The following is a 27,485-nucleotide window of genomic DNA, read 5'->3' as shown; positions in this document are numbered from 1 at the left end:
TACAACGCACCCCCTGTGCCCACCACCCATATTCATCACTTATCAAGAATTTGCTGTGTATGCCTCACCACCCCTCCCTGTCTTGCTGTCCCCCTTTTGCTCGTTTTCAAACAAATTCTGGACCTCTTACATATGCTAGTATGTATCTCTGAACGATCTGCGTAGCTTTTATTTTATTTTTTTAAATGTTTAACTTTTTTTATTTTTGAGAGATGGTGCGAGTGAGTGAGGGACAGAGAGGATGAGAGAGAGAGGGAGGGGGGTAGAGAGAGAGAATCCCATGCAGGCTCTGCCCTGACAGAGCCCAAAGCAGGGCTTGAGCTCACCCGATGCGGGGCTCGAACTCATGAACCATGAGATCATGAGCTGAAGTTGGATGCCTCACTGATGAGCCAACCAGGTGCCCCATTATTGTTTTGTTTTTTTAAATGTTCATTTACTTATTTTGAGAGAGAGAGAATGCATGTGAGCTGAGCACGCGTAAGTGGGGGAGGGGCAGAGAGGGAGGGAGAGTCCCAAGCAGGCTCCACCCTCTGGGAGTCTGAGGCAGGGCTGGATCTCACAACCACGAGATCATGACTTAGGCTGGAATCAAGAGTCAGACACTCAACCGACTGAGCCCCCCGGGCGCCCCCTGCACATCTTACGGTATACTAAAGTCTGTATCTCACCATCAACAGTGGTTCCTGAAGAACCTTTTGTGAACTTTGGTCTGGGTGATGAGCAGACACAGGAGAGCTTTGCAGGGCGGGCGTGTGTATATGTGACCTAGTTCTGTCTGTGTGTGGGATGATTTGGGCTTGGAGGAGGTTAGAGCAGGGAGGCCGATTATAAACACACTTGGTCTGGATGGCAAGTGGTAGGGCCTGATGCATGGCGGCCGCAGCAGGATGGGGAGAAGAACCAGCTAAGGAGCCTGTCGCGGCGGGGGGCATTAACCAGCCTGGCTTCAGATACACGTCTGCCTGGAGGATAGACGGGGCCTTGGTGTGAGGGCAGGGCAGCTGCAGCTATCTGTACCCAAGGGTCCGGTGGCTAGGCTTTCCTTTTCAGAAGAGTGGGCTCATTTTGACCACCTCAAGGCAGGTGTCCCAACTCTGCAGTGCCCCGGCAAAGCCTGTCCTTTGCTTGGCTTAGCGGGCCAGCACCCACCCACGTGGGTAAGGAACATCAGCATGTCAGAGCAGGAAGGCCACCAGAAATCACAGCATCTAACTCCTCTCTGGTTACGCACAGAGAAACAGAGACCCAGAGAAGGGGCGTGTGTTGCCTCGGCCACACAGGGAGTGAGAAGCAGAGCTGGAATGAGACCCAGGGTCTCTGACTTCCTTCCTCCCATTACCCTCAGCTTCCTCTTCTCTCCGAACCCTGCTCCCAGAAGAGATGGGACACGAGCCAGTGCTGCCTGTGTGCACACTGTTTGAAACGTCCTGGGTGACTCCGCTCCCAGGGACGTAGGCACACTAAGCCTGCTTGCTAATGACAGCATTACTACAGGAAACTATTTACGGAGCACCTACCATGTACTACAAACTGTGCCGGGAACTTTGTGTACGTCATGTCTGAACCTCCCCAAATCCCATGAGGCAGCCACTATTATTTCTGTAATCTCCCATTATAGAGATGGGCAAATTGAGATACGGAAGATGTAGCTTGGCTAGGATCATACAGTGAGGGTGTGGCAGAGGCAGTGTTTGTCCGACTGGAAAGTCTGCACTCTTAAACACTAACCCCTGTGGCCTCTGAAGAACAGGGCTGGCTTCCCGTGAGGAGGACGCTGCTCACTCCCTGGCCTCCACCCTCGTTGTCCCCCAGACCCACACCCCGGCCCTGAGCCTCTCAGTGGACAAGACAGGCTACAGATGGACCCTGACCCCCTGCTGTCGTCTCCAAGACGCTGGGCCCTACCCAAGGTGGTTTATGGCCTTTGGTGTTTGGGGCCGTAAACAGACCTCCATGTTCAGGGCGCGCTTGAAGTGTCAGCGCCGCCTGCGAGGACATCAGACACAATGTGCTCTCAGGGTTCAAACGAACGGATGCCTGCCCTTTCGACGGCCTTTACTACACTCTGTTCCGTGCTCTGCGAGGGGCTCTGGACACATGGCCCTGGTGTCCGTCATTCAGGCGCTCAGGCCACAGCGGGAGGTGCCACGGGAGACAAGGCTGTAAGAAGAGACCGGGTCCCTAGAGATGGGGCCTGGACTCTAACCAGGGTGGTCCGAGCCGCAGGGATGTTGGCCCAGGTGGGCCCAGGCTTTCTAGGCCGCGGCTGGAGAGCGGGTGCGGCGCAGGAAGGCCGGCTGCAGCAGGGCGCCGCCAGCTGCAGAAGACGCGGTGGCGGACGGCCGATCAGGTGCCCAGGGGCCGCGGCGCGGGGCGGGTTCCCGGGTCCCTCCCCATCGGTGCGGGGCCGGGTCACGTGGGTGGTTTGGGGCGCACCACGCCCCTCCGGCCGGGCCCCCAGCTGCAGCACCCCCACCACCACCGCGGCGCCGGGAACCCGGGGTCAGGCCGCGGTCAGACGCTGGCGCGCGCCGTCGCCGCAGGATGCGCCCCGCCCCTCGGCGGTCGCCGGGGGCCCAAGGTTCGAGTCCCGGCCTTGGTGTGACTCGCCGCGGGGAGGCCCCTCCCCGGCCCTGCCCTCTTCCGGCCTCGGTTTTCCCATTCCAGAGGTCTCGGAGAGCCTGCGCTCCCGGTCACGCGCGGCCCCGAGCCCACAGGCCGCCACACGGGGCGGGGCAGCGGCTAGGCGTCCGCAGCGCGCCCGCCCGCGGGAGCGCGGACGCGCACGGGCGCGCTCGCACCTGGCCGCCGCGAGAGCGGGTTTGGGCGGGCGGGGCCGGGGAGCCCCGCCCCCCCCCGAACCCGCCCCTGGCCCCGCCGGGCCAATCGGAGCGGGCGGCTGGCCCCGTGTGGGGCGACGCGCTGGGGGCGGGGCCTGCGGGGGCTGAGGAGAGAGCCCGAGGGCCGGCGGCGCGAGGCGGTCGGGCGGAGGCGGCGGCGGCCGGTCCCGGGACAGCGACGCAGCGCGCCCGCGGCCGCGACAGGGCCGGTCAGGCTCCGCAGCCCGCCGCAGCCGCCGCCTCGCCGCCGAGGGCCCGAGATCGCGGCGGCGGGTGCGCGGCCTGTGAGAGCGGCCGGAGCGGCGGGCGCGGCGCGGCGCCGAGCGTCCTGTCAGGCGGCCGAGGGCGCCGCGGACCCGCGCCGCGATGATGCCGGTGGGTGCGGGCGGCGGCGGCTTCCTCCGTGGGCGGCCGGCCCAGCCTCCTTCCTCCCGCGGCTCCCCGCCCCCGGGGCCCGCGCGAGGCCGGGCGGGCGGGGAAGGAAGTGGCCTGGCGGGCGCGCCCGGCCCCGGCGCCCCCCGGGCGGGCAGGTGGGGGCGGCGCCGGGCTGTCAGCGCGGGCCGGGCGGGGAAGGGCTAGGGCCGGGGTCGGGGTCCGGGCGAGGATCGCCGCGGTCTTCCGCGCCCTGCGCCGCGGGGTCCCCCCCCATCCCCCGCTCCCCCGGGCCGGCGCCCCCTCGGCCGCGGCCCGGCCCTTCCTGCGGACCCTCCCGAGCCGGGGGCTGCCCGGGAGGGGGAAGCAGGAGATGAAATTGGAGCCAGTCGTTTTTTCATCCGTTCTGGCGGGTGGTCAGACGGGCCGGGGGGCGGAGGGGGGGCTGCCGTTTGGCGCCCGCTCGGTTTCGGGGTCTCGCGGCGCCCGTGTGACCCCCCCCGGCCTGAAATTTTCTGGGGTCGCGTTCGCAGTCGGCGCCGTGTACACCTCCGTGTGGCGTTCCCACGCTTGGAACCCCGTATTTGTCCCCAGCCCTGCCCCGATTCTGAAATCGTGTTGCATTTAGGAATTTACGTGGGGAATGGATTTGGAGAGCCATCTTAGGAATTCCCCTGTACCGCGTCCTGCTCGTTTGTACGTTCTGCTTCGACTGGCCTTGCTGTCACTGTGTTCTGGGGGTTGAACGAGGTTCGCCGGTGGCGGTGCCGCCTTTGTCCTGTCCTCAGGGATGCGTTCTGCTAGAAAGAGGACGCTACATTTGCCATTTCCTTTACCTGTACTCTAAAGAGCAGCGGGTGCTGAATTACAATTGTTCTGATCTGGATTTTTTTGTGAGATAAATGCCGTTGACTTAGGAAAAAAAAATGTAGGACTGGTGGCACCCGGTTGGATGTACTGGTTTTCCGAGTGCCTTTATTTTGGGTAAAATTCAGGAACACATTTGTAGTAAAGCAACAGCAGAATCATTGTCGTGACCTACAATTTCTACGTTGGAAACCACATTTCTGAAGGAAAGTACCGTTTCTCTGCATTTTCAGCCTGGTTGCTGCTCGTTTGCGCCGCTGCACTCAAGGACATTTAGATTAGAATTTCCCCCCCTGATCTCTCAAGTCATTTCCTGTCTCTTGATAATCTCTTCTCCCCTTTTTGAGCTGATTCCAGCACATGTTTGCAGAGTCTTAGGCTTTGACCTCGTTGATCCCGAGGTCCTTCTTTGGCAGCAGGGCTTGTGGGGTTTCTAGACGTTTGGTTGAAAATGAATGATTGTCTTGTAATGGAAGGAGAATTGGGTGAGGATCCGAAGGTCGCGAGTTGAGTCCCGGTTCTGCTACTTTTTGGCTGTGTGACCTTGAACAAGTCAAGGTCTCCAGCCTGGAATCCCGTCTCCGGCAGGAATAAAGACATGCCGGTGTCTGAGGATCAAAAAGGGTGGCGTGTCCAAAAGTGCTGGTCAGACAATGCCGTGCGAGTCCTTATTGTTGTCGGCGTGGCTCTAACTGTAACCTCGGAAAGATAAGGCATCTGGAGGCTGTGCTTCCCTAATTCTCGCTGGCTGGATTTGGGAAAGGCGTTACGGTGTTCGGGAGTTTTGAAAGCAGTTTTCGTTAAATCACGTGACAGTTGATTGTATTAGATACTGCAGTAATATTGAAGGGTATCTGTGCAATTTTGATTGCTTTCGTCACTGTGTAATGTTTACACTTTCCCTGTTAAGGACCTGGCTTACATTTTCCAGAGGATATACTCACATTTACCTCCGTTCCACAGGGTTAGGGTTTCTAGTCTCTTCCTTATCATGTTTCTTTTTTAAGAAGTGTGCTTAGCTGGCAATTGGGAAATTTCATGATACTCAAAATAATCAAATACTACTTAAAAAAAAAACCAGGTCTGTTAGCTATTTCAAACACACTGCTTTTGTTTTGAAATGCCTTCTAGAAACTTGGTATTTTTCTTAGTCTCTCCTTTGTGGCCTCTAGGTCTGTATTTCCTTCTTGATCCCTAAAAATACTACTTGTAGGATTGAGCCCTTCGTCTATTAACACAGTTGGGGCTGGTTGTAAATTTAACACAGGTTTTAAGGACTTGCCATTCTTACTTGGTCCTATCTTTATGTATCCAAGATGTAAATGATTTTTCTTACTTTACTGTATATTTGGTGTTCGTCATCATGAGGAATCATCAAAGGAAGATTGGCTCATGTTTTGCATCCTTTGCATACAGCAGTACACGCTTTCTTTTCTAGTTCATATTCTTTTTTTTGTCTTAAATTTTTGTTTAAATTCTAGTTAACATATAGTGTAATAGAATTTAGTGATTCATCATTTACACATAACACCCAGTGCTCATCACGAGTGCCCCCCTTAATACCCATCACCCATTTAGCCCAGCTCCCACCCCCCGCCCCTCCCCTGCAGCAACCCTTAGCTTGTTCTCCATAGAGTTGAGTCTCTTATGGCTTGCCTCCCTCTCAGAGCAGTACTTTCTGATAGGAATGTAATGGGATCCACACAAATGTGATTTTCTAGGAACTACATTAAAAAGGTGGTATTTGAGTAATGTCTTTTGTTAATGCAGTATATCAAAAGCATTGTAGCATGTAATCAATATGAAAAATTTACTAATGTAATATTTTACTTTTTTTTTTTTTTAAAGTAAGTCATTGAAATCTGGTGTGAATCCTGTGTGACTCTAGTGAAGTTTTACGTTTATAGCTCATACCAGTTCAGAGTAACACATCTCAGGTGCTCGGTAGCTACGTGTCGTCAGTGGCTACCATATTGAGCGACGCAGGCTTAGAGTATATTTCTTTTAGTTATTTGAGAATTGGCAGTTAGTGTGTGGTGTCTGTGGTAACTTTTAATTGATCAGATGGTTTACTGCAGCACCCAGTCTCTCAGCTGTTGGGAATGAATGGGAGGATATCTGGCCATGTTCTCATCTGACACAATAAAGCCTTTGAAGAAGTCTTCAATTTGCCTGTTACGCAAAGTTCCAAGACTATTTACTTTTAAACAAAGTTCTATTTTGGAATTTTCCCTTATTAAAATAGTACTGTGTTCTAGTGTCTGTTGTCATTCACCTTTTTGTCAGTGGATGACATTTTTATTATTTTTTTATTTATTTATTTTTTAATTTTTTTAACGTTTATTTATTTTTGACACAGAGAGAGACAGAGCATGAACGGGGGAGGGTCAGAGAGAGGGAGACACAGAATCTGAAACAGGCTCCAGGCTCTGAGCCATCAGCACAGAGCCTGACGCGGGGCTTGAACTCACGAACCGCGAGATCGTGACCTGAGCCGAAGTCGGATGCTTAACCGACTGAGCCACCCAGGCGCCCCAGTGGATGACATTTTAAAAATGTTTTCCCAGGGCACTTGGGTGGCTCAGTCAGTTGAGCATCTGTCCCTTGATTTTGGCTCAGGTCTTGGGATCGAGTCCCGTATCAGACGCCGTGCTGAGTGTGGAGCCTGCTTGGGATTCTCTTTCTCCCTCTGCCCTTCTCCCCTATTCGGGCACATGTTCTCTCTCTTTCAAATAAAAAAATAAAATTAAATTAATAATAAGTGAAAAAAAGGACTCAGCTTGGGTCTCCCATTCCAGAGATCTTTAAAATAAATAAAATAATAACATAAAAATGAAACTGTTTTCCTAAGAAGAAAACGGGCTGTGCTTTAAAGATTACTCATTGGCTTGTGCCTAAGATCTGGACCTGGAAGCATTTGGGCTATGCCTAAATAACTTGGATAGAAATAAGAATGTTAATAAAGATAGCCTGGCTCAGAGCACGAAAAGAATGAAAACTGCCTTGCTCATTGGTCGGCATCTTTCTTTTCAGAAGAGAGGGAGCATTTTGCAGCTGGTAAAACTTCTTGTGCAAAGGTGAAATAGATCTGGGGAATGGCGCTAAGGATACTTTTTTCTTTTCCAAAGGAACCTTGATGTGAGTAAAGGAAGTTCTGTGGTTCTAAAGTGTTTTATTCATAAGGGAAGCACTCTGGTGTTTTGGTAATGTTAGCGGTGAGACTCCTTACCTCCAGTAGGCACTGCATAGTATGACTAGCTGATTCCACTCCTTTCTGTCCTAGGAGCCCTTTCAACATATTAATTGTATAGGCTATGGGTTAAATTAATTTGTGTTTAACATTTAACTTTCATTAAACAAACATTCACTTATTTCAGATACTTCCTAACTATACAGAAAAAAAATTTTGAAGTACTAGAATAGGTCTTTCTTTTTTAAAAATTTTTTAATGTTTATTTATTTTTGAGAGAGGAGAGAGAGCACGAGAGGAGGAGGGGCAGAGAAGGAGGGGAACACAGAATCCTAAGCAGGCTCCAGGCTCCTAGCTGTCAGCATAGAGCCTGACGCGGGGCTGGAACTCACGAACTTCCAGATAATGACCTGAGCCGAAGTCGGACACTTAACCGACTGAGCCACCCAGGCACCTTGGTCTTTTCTTTCTTTAAGCCATCAGCTGTCATGTAATTGATAAAACACACTGGAAGAAGAGAGATTTAGGTTCTAGTCCACACTTTTTAGGACCTGTGTAACTTTTGGACTTAATTTCTTTGGACCTCAGTTTCTCATCTGTGAGATGAGTTGGTCTTGGGTGATTTCCAACTGTTTATGGTTGGTCCAGTAGTTAATACATAGCAGATACTTTCATGAAAGTCAGTAATCAGGCTACATCAAAGGTTGAGGCAACCTGACACTTGTTTTGACAGCCCTAATAGTAAACTTGTTCACGGCCCAAGTATCTTTGTATGATAGAGCAGATAAGAGCTCAGTAGGTGTTCACTATTACTGTTAACTAATAATTTAGTCACTTGATAGGCTTGAATTGTATCCTAATTTAGCAAACAAAGCACTGAAGACTAGAGAAGATTTTTTAAAACTCTGGCTTCTTTAAAACAAATATTACAGACACAATATTGCCATTTAAAATAACTCCAGCCTTTAGATTGCCCACAGATTCATAAAAAGAAAAGCTAAGTCTCAATCATACAGAGGTGTGTATATAAAAGCTTGTCTTGCAGTTTTATTGAACTTAAGAACCGTCTACGCGGAGAGCTCTTTAAAGGCTACAGTGTGAAGTGCAGCCATAAAGTTGCAGCTCTTGACCTTCCTAGAGCTCGATTGGGTAATAGTGAGTTGGTAATAGTGAGTGCTCCGGTGAATGGTTGTTGTCATTATGCATTTAGGCTCTGTGTCATAGGTTTTGTGGTGGTGTCTTTGTTTTTATGGAGAACTGAGGCTCACGAGGTAAAGAAACTTGGCTAGGTGCTCCAGCTCCTAAGTGGTAAAACGAGGTTTGAAAACAAACAAGCTGACTCAAAGCCTTTGCTCCTATCCTTTGTGCCCGTCACTTAGGGAAGTTTGCTGTAGTCAAGGCATTTCGCTGTGGGTGCTAGTGAATCGAGTTTGGCTAAATGTTTTCCCCTTATGCTCAGCTCAAACAGAGCTTAATATTTAAAAGAATCCCAAGGTGAATCTTCTTTTTTTTTTAATTTCCAGTGTAGCTAACACAGTATTATATTAGTTTCATGTGTGCAATATAGTGATTCAACACTTCTGTACGTTACTCAGTGATCATTACAAGTGTGCTCTTAATCTCCTTCACCTGTTTCCCCATCCCCCGACCCACCTCCCCTCTGGGAACCATCAGTTTAGTCTGTTTTTTGGTTTGCCTTTTTTCTTTGTTTTTTTCTTTTTTCTTTGTTTTTTGGTTTGCCTTTTTTCTTTGTTCCTTTGTTTTGTCTGTTAAATTCCCGTATGAGTGAAATCGGATGGTATTGGTCTTTCTCTGACTGACTTACTTCACTTAACATTGTACTCACTAGCTCCATCCTGTCATTGCAAATGGCAAGATTTCATTTTTTTTCTGGCTGAGTGATATTCCAGTGTGTGTGTGTGTGTGCGCACGCGCACCTTCTTCTTTATCCATTCATCTATTGATTGACATGGATTGCTTCCTTAATTTGGCTGTCGTAAATAATGCCGCTGTAAACATAGGGGTGCATATATCTTTGCAGATTAGTGTTTTCGTATTCTTTGGATAAATAGTAGTAGAATTACTGGATCATATGGTAGTTCTATGAAACTCCATACTGTTTTCCACAGTGACTGCACCAGCCTGCACTCTCACCAACAGCGTTCAAGGGTTCGTTTTTCTTAACATACTCCCCAGCATTTGTTTCTTGTGTTTTTGGTTTTAGCTGTTCTGATAAGTGTGAGGTGATAGTTCATTGTGGTTTTGATTTGCATTTCCCTGTGATAAGTGATGGAGAGCATCTTTTCATGTATCTGTTAGCTATCTGGATGTCTTTGGAAAAATGTTCATGTCTGCTGTCTATTTTTTAAATTAGATTATTTGGGTTTTTGGTGTTGACAAGGTGAATCTTTTTAAAAAAATTTTTTTTAATGTTTTATTTATTTTTGAGAGAGAGAGAGAGCACAAGCAGGGGAGGGACAGAGAGAGAGGGAGACACAGAATCTGAAGCAGGCTTCAGGCCCTGAGCTGTCAGCTCAGAGCCCGACGTGGGGCTTGAACCCAGAACTGCGAGATCATGACCTGAGCTGAAGTTAGATGCTTAACCAAGTCACCCAGGCGCCCCTGAGTTGTTTTTTTTTTAAGTTTGTTTATTTGAGAGAGAGAGAGAGAGAGCGCGCGCGCACGCATGTGTGAGTGGGGGGAGGGGCAGAGAGACCCTATCTGTGCAGAGCCTGCCTGACTCAGGGCTGGATCTCACAACTGTGAGATCATGACCTGAGTCAAAATCAAGAGTCCAGTGCTTAAATGAGCCACCCAGGTGCCCCAACAAGGTGAATCTTTTTTTTTTTTAATTTTTTTTTTAATGTTTTATTTATTTATTTATTATTTTTTTTTTTTTAATTTTTATTTATTTTTGAGACAGAGAGAGACAGAGCATGAACGGGGGAGGGGCAGAGTGAGAGGGAGACACAGAATCGGAAACAGGCTCCAGGCTCTGAGCCATCAGCCCAGAGCCCGACGCGGGGCTCGAACTCACGGACCGCGAGATCGTGACCTGGCTGAAGTCGGACGCTTAACCGACTGCGCCACCCAGGCGCCCCTAATGTTTTATTTATTTTTGAGACAGAGAGAGACAGAGCATGAACAGGGGAGGGTCAGAGAGAGAGGGAGACACAGAATCTGAAGCAGGCTCCAGGCTCTGAGCTGTCAGCACAGAGCCCGATGTGGGGCTCGAACCCGTGGACCGTGAGATCATGACCTGAGCCGAAGTCGGACGCTTAACCGACTGAGCCACCCAGGCGCCCCAAGGTGAATCTTTTTGATAAAAAATGATAATTTTCATCATCTTGAGTTTTGGGGCAACTCTTAAAAATTTTTTTTTATTATGTTTATTTTGAGACAGAGACACAGTATGAGTGGGGGAGGGGCAGAGAGTGAGGGAGACACAGAACCCGAAGCAGGCTCCAGGCTCCCAGCTGTCAGCACAGAGCCCGATGTGGGGCTCAAACCCACAAGCTGTGAGATCATGACCTGAGCCAAAGTTGGACGCTCAACTGACTGAACCATCCAGGCACCCCGGGACAACTCTTTTAAATGTAAATGTCATTTTCCTTTCTCAGCATCCTACTTAAACATACTATGCCAGTATATATGCTTAAGAGTTACTTAGGATTTCTAGCATAATAGGAACTTAGATTATCATGTTATTGTATTGAAGTTATATAACTGGTTGTCAGCATGTGTTTTTGTGTGTGTTTGCACAGATGGGCAATAATCTTCAGCAAAAGTTTGGTGGTATTTTGGTGCCCAGAAGTATTGTTGCCATAGTTATTTCACAAACGGTGGTTCTAGGGATGAACTTAGAAATGGTGGTAATAAGTTCTGTTGTGACACTTTCTTGGCCTAATTGCTTTATTTCACTGCAAATATAACTGCATGGTTGTTGTTCATACTAATAAGCAAAAGCTACTGTTACTGGATTTTGTAAAATAAAAATCTTTGCCTGGTGATATGTAGAGCAATAAAAGACCGTGAGAATGAGGTTGTTTTAAAATTAATAAACGGAGCGGAGCACCTGGGTGGCTCAGTCGGTTAAGCGTTACACTTCAGCTCCGGTCATGGTCTCATGGTGCATGGGTTTGAAGCCCACATTGGGCTCTGTGCCGGCAGTGTGGAGCCTGGAGCCTGCTTCAGATTCTGTGTCTCCCTCTCTCTCTGCCCCTCCCCTGCTCACACTCTGTCTCTCTCTCAAAAATAAACATTAAAAAAAAATTAGGGGTGCCTGGATGGGTCAGTCGGTTAAGTGTCCGACTTTGGTTTAGGTCATGGTCTCACATTTCATGAGTTTAGCCCTGCATCAGGCTCCGTGCTGGCAGCGTGGAGCCTGCTTGGGTTTCTCTCTCTCACTCGGTCTCTCTGTCTCTCTCAAAATGAATAAATTTAAAGAAGAAAAGGTTTTTTTTAATTAAAAAAATAAAATTAATAAATGACATTTGAAATACTAGTGTATAGTTCACATAGGATCCTGTTAGTAGTATTGTTAGTATATCTACAGGAAATGTTAACTGAAGTTTTGGTAGAATCATGATCTATAACATATGTTATGATTGTAATCGTCATGGCTGAAGCAGATGCAGAGGCCCTGTGGTAGGACCATGCCCGGCACACTGGAGACACAAAAGGAACCCTGTGTGGCTCAAGCAGAGTGCATGAAAGGGAAAGTGGGGGAGATGAAATCAGAAAGGTGATGGTGGTGGGAGAGTTTAGGATCTTGTAGGACCTTACAGGTTATTCACATAAGCTATTTTAAAGACCAAAGATATGATGAGACATTTCTATGGGGAGAAATGAAACAGTGGTTTATTTTTTGTGTTGTAAGTTCTGAGTAGCCGGCATGACCTAGGTGTAGCCGTAGGAGTGTGGGTCCTGGTGTCAGTCAGCTTAAGTGTGGATTCTGGCATCACCATTTGGCTCTCCGACTTTGGGTGAAGTTACTTGACCCCTCAGTTCTTAAACTGAGGATAGTAATTGTAAATTTATAGGGTGATTAGGAGGGTCAGGGTGATTATTATGGTGAAAGGAGCCTGCTGTGTAGTAAATGCTCCGTACATGGTAGTTACTTGTGATAAGTTTCATTTCCTCTGGGAAGCTTTTACCATCTTTGCCTTGGCTACATCTACCAGTATAAGCAGCCTGGTGCATCTTTTTTTTTTAAAGCTATAATTCATATACCATAAATTCATCTTTTAACATGTTCAGTTCAGTGGTTTTTAGCGTCTTCATAAGGTTGTATGACCATCACCCGTGTCTAATTCAGAACACTTTGCCTGAAGCGTCTTTGTAGTACTCGCCATACTTGCAGTCGAAACATTCGTTTGTGTGGCTGTTTGATTAATGTCTGTTCTTGTCCTATGCTGTAAGTTTCACGAGAGCAGATGCTGTCTCTTTTTGTTTGCCTCTTACCACCAGTGCCTGTCCAAGGGACCGGCCACGTAGTGGGTGTTCGGTGACAATTTGTCGAATGAAAGAAGATATAATGTGGAAAGTAGCTTTGGACCCCATCGCAAAGAGGTGTGTGCGTGTGTGTGTTGTGATGGGATTCACACTTGACCCTGTGGGTGGTCAGAAACCAGCGAGCATTTTTAAAGCATGCAGTGGTGATTTGTATGAAAGAGGGATAATTCTGAAGCCGGAGAGAATAGACTGTGGAGTGAGGGGGAGTGAACAGAAGCAGGAGAAGCAGTAAGGGGACCGATTGGTGCGAGGCAGGCTTGACCCGAAGACGAGAGAGATCTGCTCGGTGGGTAAAAGAGGTGGTGGGGGGTGTGTACGAGTGTGGAAGTGTGAGTGTGATGGCACGTGAGCAGAGATGTGAGTGTGTGTACCCACGTGTAAGTGTGTGTGTGCTTGAGAGAGAGAGGAAGGAAGTCCGGTGCCTGGAGCTGAGGATAACAGGTTTATTGCGTCAGCAGCCAGGCTCGTCTTTCCTTTAAGATAGAGACCACTTGAGAAGGGGTCTGTTTTAAGGGCTTACGGGGACCAGTGAGTTCCATTTTGGTCGGATTGAGCTTCAGATGCCTGCTCTATCCAGAAAGGGGTTACGCTGAAATCCTAGGGTAAAATAAAGAGAAAAATCATCGGCCCTATGTTAAGTGGTTTTTAATGTTGTGGTTTAGGCACTCTAGATCGCTGCCCGGGTGTCTGTGGCATGCCACACACCGTCCCTCGTTCTTGTAAGTGAGCCCCACCCTGGGCCCCGCGAGACCAGGCTGAGCTTCGTGGGCAGGGGCTGGCCCGGCTGCCCACCCGCGTGCTCTCGGCGCCCGGAAGACCTCGCGTGCCCGCTTGCTGGAGCGGTGCAGTCCGTGACTTCACGTCGATCGTTTGTGCTCTGCTTTTCCTCTGTGGCACGTTTATGTTTCTGATGGCAACCTTGAAAGTAGAAGCAGTAACTCGTAGTTAACCTCACAAATGATCAACGGATAGGCGGAGATTTTTGTGTTAGAACTAGAAATGAGAAATGAGGTTGGTCAAAATGTGAAGAAAGAGGAAGTAAAACTTTTAGGATTAGCAAGGAGGACACCTAACCGTAGAAACAAAGTATTTTGTGATAGAAAATAGGCGTGAAACGGTATAGTGTAGTGGTTATCGGCTCAGACTCTAGGGCCAGGGTTTCAGATTCCGTATTTGCCACTTCCCAGTCCATGACCTCAGACAGATTAGTTAACCTCTTCATGCCTTATTGTCTTCTTTAAAAGGAGTTTAATTACAGTAGATCTCAAAACGCTGTTGTGAAGACTGTCAGCTGCTTAGGGCATTCTGTTAATATACAGAACAAGTACTCAGTAAACGTTCTTCAGATTTCTCTAGCAGCCGTGAGGCCTCATGGCGGATGGGACTCCGAAAAGGATCCTCGGTGCACTTCCTCGCACTGAGGTGGACTGCCTGTGTCCTGCGCGCCGAGAGAACAAATAGTAGTGGCAAAATCTATCAAGTTGATAGAACAGAGGGGGGATGAATGGTTTGCTTTTCTTGGAAGTTAAAGTTGACCTTCTCTTTCCAGTACCTTCTGTTTTCCGGACCACAGTTTAGAACCAGAATAGTATTCATTTCACTCAGTGTTCCATCAGTGAGCTGAGAAGTTGCCCCCTCCTTGCTGGTCTCTACTTAGATGGCACCTTCCAGGCCACCCTGTCTGAAATGCCCCTTGCAGTCCCCTTACGGTGCTTTGCTTCTCTTCATGGTACTGGTGCCCACCTGGCATTTATTTGCAGAAGCTCCGGGAGAGCAGCCTTTTGTTTCCACTTCCCACTGCGGTATCCCCGAGTGCCTGGGACGTTGCCTACCTCCGACAGGCGTTCAGCAAGTACTTGTTTACTGAATGGCCTCAACAAGCATTTGGGGCACAGTGCTTATATGCTGGCTCTGTGCCAGGCCGGGCAGTCCCCGCTCACCGTGAGCCCACAGTGGGGAACGGCCAAGTAAACAAAAATGCCCTTCCGAAAAGATAAAAATGGGAAGAGTGGCAGAGTACGAGGTACGAGCAGAGCACAGTGACAAGAGGAGACTTCTCAACCTTGGAATGTCAGGGGAATTTTCAGTGAGGAGGTGACATTTGAGTAGCGTTTCCAAGGATGAAGGAGAGGGGCAGAGGTGATGGGGAAAGGCTCTTAGGTAGCGAGCGGGTTTAACGCGTCCAAGATATTGGGATCTGAATCCGTGTGCTGTGCTCAGGGAGATGGCCTGGAGCATGAGGCTGGATGAAGCCAGGGAGGCTAAAGGGTGGGGACAGATCAGATTCGGAGGAGCGTGTATGACCTGCGTAAGAGTGTGAGCTTGATCCTAAGAAAGATATGAAACCGTTGAAGGTTTCTATTTTTAATTGTAAAATACACGTGACATGAAAGTTTCCGCGTTAACCGCGTTTAAGCGTACAGTCCTGTGGCGTCAGTCCCCTCACACTGTGCAACCAGCACCACCGTCCCTCTCTGGGATTTACTCACCTTCTCAAGCTGCAACTACTGTTGCAGGATTTTAAGCTGAGTTGTGAAGTGCTCCAATTTAAATTAAAGTCGGTACTGGGGCGCCCGGGTGGCTCAGTCGGTTAGGTGTCCAACTTCGGCTCAGGTCACGATCTCGCGGTTCGTGGGTTCGAGCCCCGCGTCGGGCTCTGTGCTGACGGCTCGGAGCCTGGAGCCATCTTCGGATTCTGTGTCTCTCTCTCTGTCTTTGCCTCTCCCCCGCTCACGCTCTGTCTCAAAAATAAACACATTAAAGAAAAATAAAGTTGGTACTACGTGTCTGGAGTCTGTGGGAGGAGTCTGTTAAGTAGTTGAAGCAGAGGAGGGCCTCTGAGCGGTCAAAATAGTCGTCGAAGAATCTAGCACTGAAGCCAGCGTGTGGGAGACCCTCCTCAGGCCTTACCTCACTCTTCCTCTTATGCATCGCACGCCTCTGATTTACCTGGCTCCTCAGTCTTCAGACACTGTATCTGAGGTTGCTAGAGGGGTGCAGCTGCGGGCAGACAGACTGCTGGAAACCCTAGACACACTTTGAGCACAACCTAAGGTTGTGGTCTGAGGGTGGGCAGCCTGACCTCAGTCAACACCAAAGATAACACAATTACAGATTACAGATTACACACAGGTGGTAGTTAAAGTTCCTGATGATGACTGAGTCATCGAGAAAAGAGTAAATAATATCAGCGATGTAGACAGTGGCTGGATACATTGTAGATGAGAAAAGTGTCAAGAAACATAATGATATGTCAAAACCTTGTTTGTGAGAATCTTCACATCCTGTTTTCATACTAAGCCTCTCAAATTCAGAACATATTTTACACAGGGTCGTCTGGGTGGCTCAGTTGGTTAAGCGTCCGACTTTAGCTCAGGTCATGATCTCACAGGTCAGTAGGTTTGAGCCCCGCTTTGGGCTCTGTGCTGACAGCTCAGAGCCTGGAGCTTGCTTTGGATTCTGTGTCTCCCTCTCTCTCTGCCCCTCCCCTGCTCACGGTCTGTCTCTCAAAAATAAATAAACATTAAGAAAAAAATAAAAAAAAAAACATATTTTACGCATCCAGCCCATTTCATTTCAGACTAGCCACTTTTCAGGTTCTCACTAGCTGTGTGTGGCCAGTGGCCGTTTCATGGACAGCACAGTTTCAGGTTTTGGCTCAAAGGGATTAGACCCTCAGAGAATGCTATCATTCAAAGACATTCCTCAAGGATTATAGATGACTTGTATTTTCATTATAGTAATTAAAAAATTTTTTTTAACGTTTATTCATTTTAGAGCGTGTCAGCACAGAGCCCGATGCGGGGCTCAAACTCCTGGACTGTGAGATCGTGACCTGAGCCAAAGTCAGACACTTAACCAACTGAGCCACCCAGATGCTCCTATAGTAATTTTTATTTACTAATTTTTTTTATATTTTAAAAAGTACTGAAAGGCAATGCAATGTAGTAAAGAACGTGGACTTAGGAGTAGGCTGTCTGGGTTTGAATTTCAGCTATCTCATTTCCTACCTATTTGATCTTGGTTGAGTTACTTAATCTGTCTGTGTCTCAGTGTCCTCATCTGTAAAATTGAAGGCACGGTAGTACCTACCTCATCGGATTTTGTGAGCATTAAAGGGTTGTTATATGAAAAGAACCTATGACAGTGCCTGCTCTATACTAAACACTACAGATACGTGCTGTTATCCCCCAAATGTTTATTATCTCCAAAATGTTCAATGATTTTCATTCACTACATTTTAAAGACATTCTTGCTTTGGAGACTGCTTAATTTCAGATGGGCATTTAAAAAGTTTTCACCATGAAGAAAAAAAATGTTAATTGTAATTTGGTGAGGATGCTTTTTCATTGATGTCTTTGAGTAACTTTCCTGTTTGCTGCAACGTTGAGGCTGCTTAACAACCAAAGAAATAGTATAATTAATAATTAAAGAATTTAGGATTATAATTAAAATTAAGAAAATGTGAAAGGTTGATTTTAGTACTGTTACAGTTAAACTCAGAAATACTTCATCAGCCCTACTATGTCTGGGGAGACTACCTAGTTCTAATTTTTTCCATTGGTCTCTTGTAACATTGGATTATTTTGAGAGTTTTGCCTTATTACTGTTATCTGTAAATAGAGTAGAAGAGCAACAAAAGAAATACCAAAATATGAAAAGATCACTGTTTGGGAAGTGGAAGACACTTAAGAGAAGGTCCTTTATCACCTTTTAGAGTAAGGCACGGCTGGAAACATTACCAGATTATGGCGTGGGTACTTAAATGTCGAGTTCTTCGCATAGGAGAAAACAGTGCCTAATAGTGGTTTATTTAATCCCAGCTGTTTCATTTGCGTTGACCGACATCCTACCCTCCTGTGCGGTCTTTGGAACAGTTAAACAGACTGTCTCTAGTAGGACATAATCTGCCCACCCCCTGGCTCCTGTACCCATGCTCCACTCCTCTCCAGCTAGCTCCTGTGGTCGCAGCCTACACGGTGCTTCCTCTGGGAAGTACTTCCTGAGGCTGGCATCTGGGTCAGGCAGCCCTTCTGGGGGCTCTCGTGGCTCTCTGCAGTTTCCCACTGTAGTGTCCTGCTGTCCCTTCTCTGTCTCCGCTCCAAGTTCTTTGACAAGGGAGGTGTTGACTGTGTGTACCCTGAGGCTGGCCCGGGGCCAGGTTGGGCTCTGTAACAGTTTCCTAAATGAATGAACGACTGATTCTGTGTGTCCAGTTTATGTTCTGTACAGAGAGACCCCCCGCTTCACAATATGGGGTTTGGCTTGTTGCGCCTCTTTCTGCTGCAGTGTTTTACCATAAATCAAACCAACCTGAGGGCCTAATTTTAATCTTACATGATTTGCCTCCAGAATCGGACAAATCCTCAAATATCGGTATTAATAGAAAATGCCTTCTGGTCCATTTGGTTTCTGATAGTCCTTTTGGAGAGTTGCTGGTAACTAGATTGTAAGGCTCATATGGGGTAACTGGGAGGGGAAAATGGGACATTTTTATAGTAATGATAGTAGCTGCTCATGCTTTTGGTAGTAAAGTAAAAGTAGCTAAGTTCTATGACTGTATTTAATGGAAAAATGAACTTTTGTGTTACTTTCCAGCTTTTTTGTTATGCAAAGACTGTTATTAAAGTCTTTTAAACTGAAGTTTTATGGGTAATGATACAATAGAAGAACCTGTTTCTAGCAGTTTATGAGGTATTGGCTAATAGAGGAGAAATCTGGTGCTAGAGATTACCAAGGTCAGAATTCTGCACGGCCATGGAGTCAGGCAGGACAAGACTACAAACTCAGGGTTCTAGTGTTCTCAGGAATCAGATCGACTTGGAGATCTTTGCAGAATCTCACTGCTTTCATATCTTGTCCCCCTCCCCAGGTAGTACCTAGCATAATCTACATTCAAGTGCCTTATACTTTTGTTTCGAAATTTTCAATTTCTCATGGGTGGAATCCTTATTAGTTTGTCATAAAACCATGGTTTATGATCTCTATTACTACAGAGTAAGAAGGGGTCAGGCAAATAACTGCTAAGATCCTGTCTATTGCTGACTTCTTGTGATGTTGTATTAGAGCTGAGCAGAGGGGTCTCCATGTGAAAGGCCTCTGTTAGGGAAGCTCCCGGAGAAGCAAGTAGGCTCTGAGCCTGAGTTGCACATGAATCGTGAGATCAAGAGAAGCCCAGTGACATAGGCCGAAAGTGGGAGGCGCTTCTCTGCTGGGTGTTGGGTCTGTACTTTCAACAGATACGGCTGCGCCCCACTGTGCGCCAGAACGTTATGAAGGATATGAGTGGCCTAGCAAGGGAGGTAAACATAGTATAAAACAAATGATAGGGGCGCCTGGGTGGCGCAGTCGGTTAAGCGTCCGACTTCAGCCAGGTCACGATCTCGCGGTCCGGGAGTTCGAGCCCCGCATCGGGCTCTGGGCTGATGGCTCAGAGCCTGGAGCCTGTTTCCGATTCTGTGTCTCCCTCTCTCTCTGCCCCTCCTCCGTTCATGCTCTGTCTCTCTCTGTCCCAAAAATAAAAATAAACGTTGAAAAAAAAAATTAAAACAAATGATATTCAGCAGATAATTATGACAACACATATTTATTGGCTTTTATTATGTGCCAGCACAGTGCTAGGCACTGGGTACTTGACAGTACTCATTTGCTGTCCTCAAGGGGTTCATAGTCTAGTTGACAGAAGCTTGCAGAGCAGGGACACTTAGGGCAGGAGTGCTTGAGTATGCAGACTTTGGAAGCAGGGCTGGTGTCAGCCCTGACCCTGCCACTTACTAGCTGTGCGACCTTAGACGAGTTACATAACCTGTTGGAGCTTATCTACTCATCCTTAAAATGAAGGGAACAGTGCTTGTCTCTAAATAAATGATGGTATAGCCATATAGAGGAAATGATATATAGCCTTAAAAAGAGTGAACTAGAACTATGTGTATTCTCATGGAAAAATGCCCAAAATATAGTGTTGGCTGGGAAACCGTCCTACTTATTGTAGTCTTAGTGTAAAAATAGAAGTAGAAAACATCTGAAAGGATATATACCACCTGTTTCAAGTGTGGGTCATTGGTGGGGACTATTCTTTTATTAAAATTTTTTAATGTTTATTTTTGAGAGACAGATTGCTAGCGGGGGAGGGGCAGAGAGAGAGAGGGAGACGCCGAATCTGAAACAGGCTCCAGGCTCTGAGCTGTCAGCACAGAATCCGATGTGGGGTTCGAACTCCAGAATGTCGAGATCATGACCTGAGCTGAAGTCGGACACTTAACCGACAGCCACGCAGGTGCCCCTGGGGGAGCTATTTTTTGTTTCCTCCATTGTTAGACTCTCAAAACTTACATGTTAATTTGCCACCCAAAAATAATAAAGCTAATAATAGTTAAAAAAGAACAATGACCTTCTTCCCAGGATTTCTGGCAGGATTGAATGATATTATGTGTGGAGAATGCACGAGGTCTAACACATAGTGTCAGTAAGTAGGTACCATTACTGTTACTGCTGGACGTGGTAGCTAAGGAGCAAGAAGACCACAGAACCCTTGAAGGTTAATGTTGGATCCTATGGTGTGAATTTCCAGTTGATTCGTCAGAGTGGGATCTTGGTTATCCTTGGAGCCCAGATCTGGGCACCAGAGTCTTCATGGTCCACGACCTTTTGCTGACCTTGGGTGAAACAGACAAACCTATAACTGGGCTCAGTGTGCCAGGTGCACGTGACCACCACTCCATCCCGGTTCTCACTCTCTCTCGAGAATAAACACATTGTGTGCACCATCTTGAAGACAGGGAGATGTGGCCTGCCAAGTCGTGATGCCTTTCCCAAGAGAAACCTGGGACTTTCATGGATGGGCAGTGTGGTATAGGAGGCTTTTGGAGTCATCCCTGGGTTGACCTTGAGCAAACTATCAACCCTCTCCCCTTTTTTTGAAGTTTATTTATTTATTTTGAGAGAGAGAGTGCACACATGAGCAGGGGAGGGGCAGAGTGAAAGAGGGAGAGAGAGAATCCCAAGCGGGCTCTATGCTGAGCGTAAATCATGACCTGAGCCAAAATCCGAGTCAGATGCTTAACCCACTGAGCCACCCAGGTGACCCTGTCAACGTCTTCTGTCCTGCTTCATCTGCTCCTGCCTCTTTCACTTGCATGTCATAAATGGTTCTTTTCCTTGTTCCTATTGGATGAAGAATCGGACAATACTTTTTTTTTTGAGGTAGGATTGGTGGGTCATCTTATTAGATTGACCTTTTCATCTACTGGTAAGGTGATAGTTGGAATGAATCTTCATAGGGAAAAAAATCTGTGAGTGTTTGTTTTCTTTTTAGACCTGATTTTAAAAGATTTGATTCGTGGGGCTCCTGGGTGGCTCAGACGGTTGAGCGTCCAACTTTGGCTCAGGTCATGATCTCGCAGTTCATGAGTTCGAGCCCCGCGTCGGGCTCTGTGCTGACAGTTCAGAGCCTGGAGCCTGCTTCGGATTCTGTGTCTCCCTCTCCCTCTGTCCCTTCCCCACTCATGCTCTGTCTCTGTCTCTCAAAAATAAATAAACGTTAAAAAAATGGAAAAGATTTGATGCTTTGTGGTTCTTGTCTCTTGGGAGTTTGTTGTATATGAAACAGTGTCCTTTTTCTTAGGAATGACTTATGTTGGGTGCCCATTCATCCAGATGTGAAACGGAAGGGTCTTGGGTTTTGCCTGTTGTCCTGGAAGTCTGTCTCATTAGCTGCTTTTTTCACTCAAAGTGGCTGTGTTCGGTTCTTAATTATATGGTTTCCTCAATTATATCCTAATCAAATGCCTTGGACTTATTATTATTATTTTTTTTTTATAAAACCATGTCACTTAGCTTACATTTTTCCAGTATCCCATTGATATTTAGGGAGGCCCTCTTAAAGTATTTTCAAAGCATATTAATAGGTTTCAACGTTTATTTATTTTGGGACAGAGAGAGACAGAGCATGAACGGGGGAGGGGCAGAGAGAGAGGGAGACACAGAATCGGAAACAGGCTCCAGGCTCTGAGCCATCAGCCCAGAGCCCGACGCGGGGCTCGAACTCCCGGACCGCGAGATCGTGACCTGGCTGAAGTCGGACGCTTAACCGACTGCGCCACCCAGGCGCCCCTTAATAGGTTTATTTTATGATCAGCTACCCTTTATAATTTGTATTTGATGAGGTGTTCCCGTGTCAATTTTGTTTCATGGTTCTCTTTTGTGACTTACTTTCAGTTCATTTCTATAATTTTTTTTTATTTTTTTATTTTTTTTTCAATGTTTTTATTTATTTTTGGGACAGAGAGAGACAGAGCATGAACGGGGGAGGGGCAGAGTGAGAGGGAGACACAGAATCGGAAACAGGCTCCAGGCTCCGAGCCATCAGCCCGGAGCCTGACGCGGGGCTCGAACTCACGGACCGCGAGATCGTGACCTGGCTGAAGTCGGACGCTTAACCGACTGCGCCACCCAGGCGCCCCTCATTTCTATAATTTTTAAAGTCCTGAGGGTTTTTCTAACTTTTCAGTGCCCAAAATTGTTATGTATTTAAATAAGAGAGGGAGGAAATTAGATTTGAGAGAATATTGTATGTCAGGCTTCTTACTAGAGATTTTACAGACTTTCTCATTTAATATTATGTAAACAATGTAATGAAAGAAACTGCTGAGAGGGAGTCAGCCTGCTGGGCTGGGAATCAAGAGACCTGATTTCAGTCTTGGTTTTGTTTTTGTTCATAAGATTTATGAGCCTTGACAGATTATTTCCTTCTCTGAGCTTCTGCTTCCTCATCTGTAAAATGGGGGAAAGAGTGGTGGTTAGAGTAGGTTCCTTCTGGCTCTGAGGTTTGATGACTAATCTTTATGATCGCTTAATTTTGAAACTCTCAGCATGTCCCTTTAAAAATTTTTTTTAATGTTAGTTATTTTTGAGAGAGACATAGCATGAGCAGGGGAAGGCAGAAAGAGAGGGAGACACCGGGTCCAAAGCAAGCTCATAACCTGAGCTGGAGTCGGATGCTCAGCCAGCTGAGCCACCCGGGCATCCCTCAGCATGTCCCTTTTAATTTAACACTTATGAGAGTTTCAAGAAGCAAGTGATCACTTAATCTAAAATAACTCAACTTGTCAAAAAATTTTTTATCTTTTTCCTCCAACAACTTTAGGGACTATTGAAAAAAATGAGGCCCTTATGTACTGTCATCTCAAATTTGTAGCTTAAAATATGTGCTTTTAATAGGAATAGTATGAATATTACCTTAGGGAGCACAGTATTTTATTTTCGTGTTAAAATATGGATTCTTGTGAGAACATCCTGAGTGCTCAGCCAACAATAATACATTAACTACTTTTGAGATCAGAGGGGAAAGAAAACTGTTTTGTGGTGGTGTGGGAAGACAGTACGAACAAAGGAAAGATGATCTGCCAACCTGAACTCCATTTTCTCTCCTGTTTGGATAGAAACAACCAGAGCTTTCAACTTGGTACAGAGCTGGGACTTGCCTGTGTTTGCCAAACCGAGTTGCCTGAGGTTCTTGACCCTGTGGGGTGGAGCGAGAGGAGAGGACATCTCCATGGCTGGACAGTCCCTGCTTCGGCCTCATAAAGTGTTGGGCCTGAAGCAGGTGTTCTCGCTGACCTTTGCTCCCTCCGCACCTCCGCTGTTGTTTTTGTTTTAGTAGCTCGCAGGTGGAGGACCCGTTGGGGCCTGGGAGGCAGTGTTTGGTGAGGAAGCAAGCACAGGATTTGGGGTTAGTCAAACTGGGGTTCATAGGTGGGCTCAGCTCCCTGGTAACTGTGGTGCCTTGGATGAGTGCTAAACCTTTTTTTTTTTTTCCTTCCTTCCTTCCTTCCTTCCTTCCTTCCTTCCTTCCTTCCTTCCTTCCTTCTGAATAGTTGATTTCCAGATGACACTTCACCAAATCTAGAACGAACACTTGATTTTTAAAAATGTTTGTTTATTTATTTTGAGAAAGAGAGACTATCACAAGTAGTCTCTAGTTGTTAATATGGAGTCCGACATAGGGCACGATCTCATGAACACGAGATCATGACCTGAGCTGAAATCAGAGTCAGATGCTTAACCAACTGAGCCACCCAGGCAGGCGCCCCTTGGTTTTGTTTTGTTTTGTTTTGTTTTGTTTTGTTTTGTTTTGTTTTGTTTACTAGCTGATGCATGCTGAGCCTTGAGTGCAAGAACCTCAGGTTTCTCCTTTGTAAAATGGTAATTATTTTAGTAATTAAGGTCATTTTGGCTTCAAGTGGCAAAAACCAACTTCTGCTTTCTAAAGAAACATCTTGGAAAAGGAGGGCCTTACTGCATGGACGCTGATGGAAGAGCTGGGCAACTGAACTGGCCCAGGCATAGCCGGCCGCCTCTCCGAGGCACAGCCTCTCTCTCTTCCAGGCCACATCCGTTTTGTCTACACGCTCATCGGAGCTACCTCCGCAGCCTACTCAGCTTCTAGTTTGTGCTGCCTCCAGGATTCTCCTCCTGGATTCTCCTCCTGGATTCTTATATTAGCTTCCCGAGGGGCCTTCTTATTTCTGTGCTCTTTCCCCTCCCTCAGTCAGTTGTCAACAAAGCAGCCAGAGTGAGCCTGCAAGTCGTCATGGTAAAACGTGCTGCTTCTTCCTTAGCTCACAGCCCTCCAAGGGCTTCCGAGCTCTCTGAGCCAAGCCTAGTTAGTAGTTTACCTGTCCTCCCTACTCCTCCCCCTGATCTGTGTGCTCGGCCAGGCTGACTCCGAATCCTACCAAGCATTCTTTCTGCCTCGAGGCTTAGACACTTGCTCCAGTGCTCTTCCTGCAAGCTTTCTGCAGGCTTGCTCTCTCACTTCCTTCAGTGAGGCCTTTTCGGACACCTTATTTGAAATTAAAATTGTCCTCTTCCCTGTCTCCTGTGCCTGTCTTGTTTTTCTTCGTAGGGTGTATCACCGCCCACCCTACTATATTTTTTGTCTACTTATTTTTTTGTCTTTTTCCCCAGACTATAATCCGATCCCTGCAAGCAGGAGCCCTGTCTGCTTTGTCAGTGCTGAATCTCCAGCACAAAGTAGGCACTCGGTAAATACTTGTGGAATAAAAAAAGCACTTTTGGTTGTGTTTTCCTTCATTGAGCCGGCAATGGCAAGAGAGGTGGGCATGTAGAATAACCATGACCCTGGAAACTTGCCCAAGTGTGAGTCCCAGAGAGGAGTGGAGAGAATTGCCATCTAAAAGACATCGCAGTTGGGGGCCCTGAGGTTACCATGAGGACTATCATGATTGGTGTATCATTGTCTAGGAGGTGCTGAGAGAATGCTCATTCTTTTCGCTTTTTGAAAATGCATAACTTCCTGACAATACTAACATTCAGAAATAAGGTGATTCACATAAGTTTTTGTTTGTTTATTTAAATTTTTTCAATGTTTATTTTTGAGAGACAGAGACAGAGTGCAAGCCCGGGAGGGGCAGAGAGGGAGAGGGAGACACAGAATCTGAAACAGGCTCCAGGCTCCAAGCTGTCAGCACAGAGCCCGACACGGGGCTCGAACCCACAAACTGTGAGGTCATGACCTGAGCCGAAGTCAGATGCCTGACTAAGCTACCCAGGTGCCCCATAAGTTATTGTTTAGAAAGATAAAAAATTATGGCCGTGTAATAATAAAACTCATATGCAGCCTACCGTTTTAATAAATGATGGAATACGTAATTCTGTCTTCAAAAGGAATGGTGCTGAAATTTTGCAGATTGTACGCATGTTTTGTAAAGGTTCTTGGGCAGACCCCAGCTTCTGTATCTGAGCAGAACCAAACCGCACGTGAATCTTCATGAATCCACATCTTTATGAGCCCAGGCCAGGTCCCTAGAAGAGGTGAATTCATAATGAGTGGGAAGGCTTCAGACTTTTCCTCTCAGCCTTTCTTTAGTGAGATCGTTTCTGCCTGGAGGCTGTGTAGGCTGCTGAGTACACCCATCTTGGGTCTTGTAATGAATCTCTACAGTTCACTCTTAAATTCATACCTACAGTGTTCTGTTCAAAGGTACTTGTACATTATATGAAGTCAGTTCTTCCCTTGTGAAAAGTGGTTGGAGTTTATGTTCTCATCTGATAACTCTTGGATAAAAATGGATTCTTACACTTTCATCAAGATGAAGAACTTGAATAGTTGTGTGGGTTTTTTTTTTTAAGCGTTAGTGAATTTTAGCACTGTTTTGTCCTTGAACTATTCGAATAGAAACTTAAGCTTTGGAGTCAGATGCTCTTGGGTCAGACGTCCTGGCACTTTTTAGTTATGTGTCCTTGGGCAACCCTTCAGTCTATCTACAATGACCGGATCATCTTAGCAACTTGCTTGCTCGGCCTTTTGGGAGAACCACGTGATATAATATAGGTAAACAAAGGTCCTGTCCATGAACATCGTAAGCATGGAAATAATAGGTATTCTTTTTTTTTTTTTTTTTTTTTTTAATTTTTTTTTTTCAACATTTATTTATTTTTGGGACAGAGAGAGACAGAGCATGAACGGGGGAGGGGCAGAGAGAGAGGGAGACACAGAATCAGAAACAGGCTCCAGGCTCTGAGCCATCAGCCCAGAGCCTGACGCGGGGCTCAAACTCACGGACCGCGAGATCGTGACCTGGCTGAAGTCGGATGCTTAACCGACTGCGCCACCCAGGCGCCCCATAGGTATTCTTATTATCAATAAATTGTTAAAGTCCTTTCATGTTAAGGGTCTTATAAATGTCATTCTCATTTTGAACATCTAAAGCATGTCAGTATGGGAGCTCCTGGCTGGCTTAGTCGGTTGAACGTGTGACTCTTAAGGTCATGAGTTCAAGTCCCATGTTGGGTATAGAGCTTACATTAAAAAAAAAAAAATCATCTGGCTTTAATAAAACTTAAAAAAGGGGTGCCTGAGTGGTTCAGTTGATTGAGGATCTGACTCTTGATTTCGGCTTAGGTCATGATCCCAGGGTCATGAGATCGAGCCCTGTGTCGGGCTCCACACTGAGTGTGGATCTTCTCTCCCCCTCCCTCTCCCCCTCTCCCCCTCTCCCCCTCTCCCTCTCCCCCTCTCCTCCCCTCTCCCTCTCCTCCTCTCCCCCTCTCCCTCCCTTCTCCCTCTCCCCCTCTCCCTCCCTTCTCCCTCTCCCCCTCTCCCTCCCTTCTCCCTCTCCCCCTCTCCCTCCCTTCTCCGTCTCCCCCTCTCCCTCCCTTCTCCCTCTCCCCCTCTCCCTCCCTTCTCCCTCTCCCCCTCTCCCTCCCTTCTCCCTCTCCCCCTCTCCCTCCCCCCTCTCCCTCCCTTCTCCCTCTCCCCCTCTCCCTCCCTTCTCCATCTCCCCCTCTCCCTCTCCCCCTCTCCCTCCCTTCTCCCTCTCCCTCTCCCTCCTTCCCTCCCTCCCTCCCTCTCTCTCTCTCTCTCTCTCTGTCTCTCTCCCTCCCTGTGTCACTTCCCATCCCTCCCTCCCTCTCTCTCTCCCTCCCCCTCCCCGTCCCTCTCCTGTTCACACGCACTCTAAAATCTTAAAAATACTTAATAAAACTTAAAAAAATTGAGGTTATAGAATAAAAGTCCAAAAGGTGGTGCCAGCCTGGGTCAGTCAGAAGACCATGTAACTCTTGATTTGGGGTCGTGAGTTTGAACCCCACGTTGTGTGTAGAGATTAGATAAACTTTAAAATATGTCAATAACAATTTGAAAAAAGAAATTTGTAGCTCTGTATGTATGCCACTCC

General features: G+C 47.1%; 1 protein-coding gene across 2 annotated transcripts in view; it reads left to right on the top strand.

Moving 5' to 3' along the window:
• Nucleotides 1-3,157: 3,157 nt before the first annotated feature.
• PPP1R13B (protein phosphatase 1 regulatory subunit 13B) overlaps nt 3,158-27,485 on the top strand; it is a 94,939-nt gene continuing 70,611 nt past the window's right edge. For both annotated transcript variants that reach the window (XM_030320089.1, XM_030320088.1), the window contains exon 1: nt 3,158-3,218. In XM_030320089.1, the coding sequence (XP_030175949.1) occupies nt 3,210-3,218 (9 nt within the window). In that variant the 5' untranslated portion in view covers nt 3,158-3,209. The remainder of the gene's footprint in view (nt 3,219-27,485) is intronic.

The sequence above is a fragment of the Lynx canadensis genome, chromosome B3, assembly GCF_007474595.2.
Source record: "Lynx canadensis isolate LIC74 chromosome B3, mLynCan4.pri.v2, whole genome shotgun sequence".
NCBI classification, from domain to species: Eukaryota; Metazoa; Chordata; class Mammalia; order Carnivora; family Felidae; genus Lynx; species Lynx canadensis.
The sequence above is the reverse complement of the archived record's forward strand: the minus strand, read 5'-3'. Positions and strand labels throughout refer to the sequence as shown.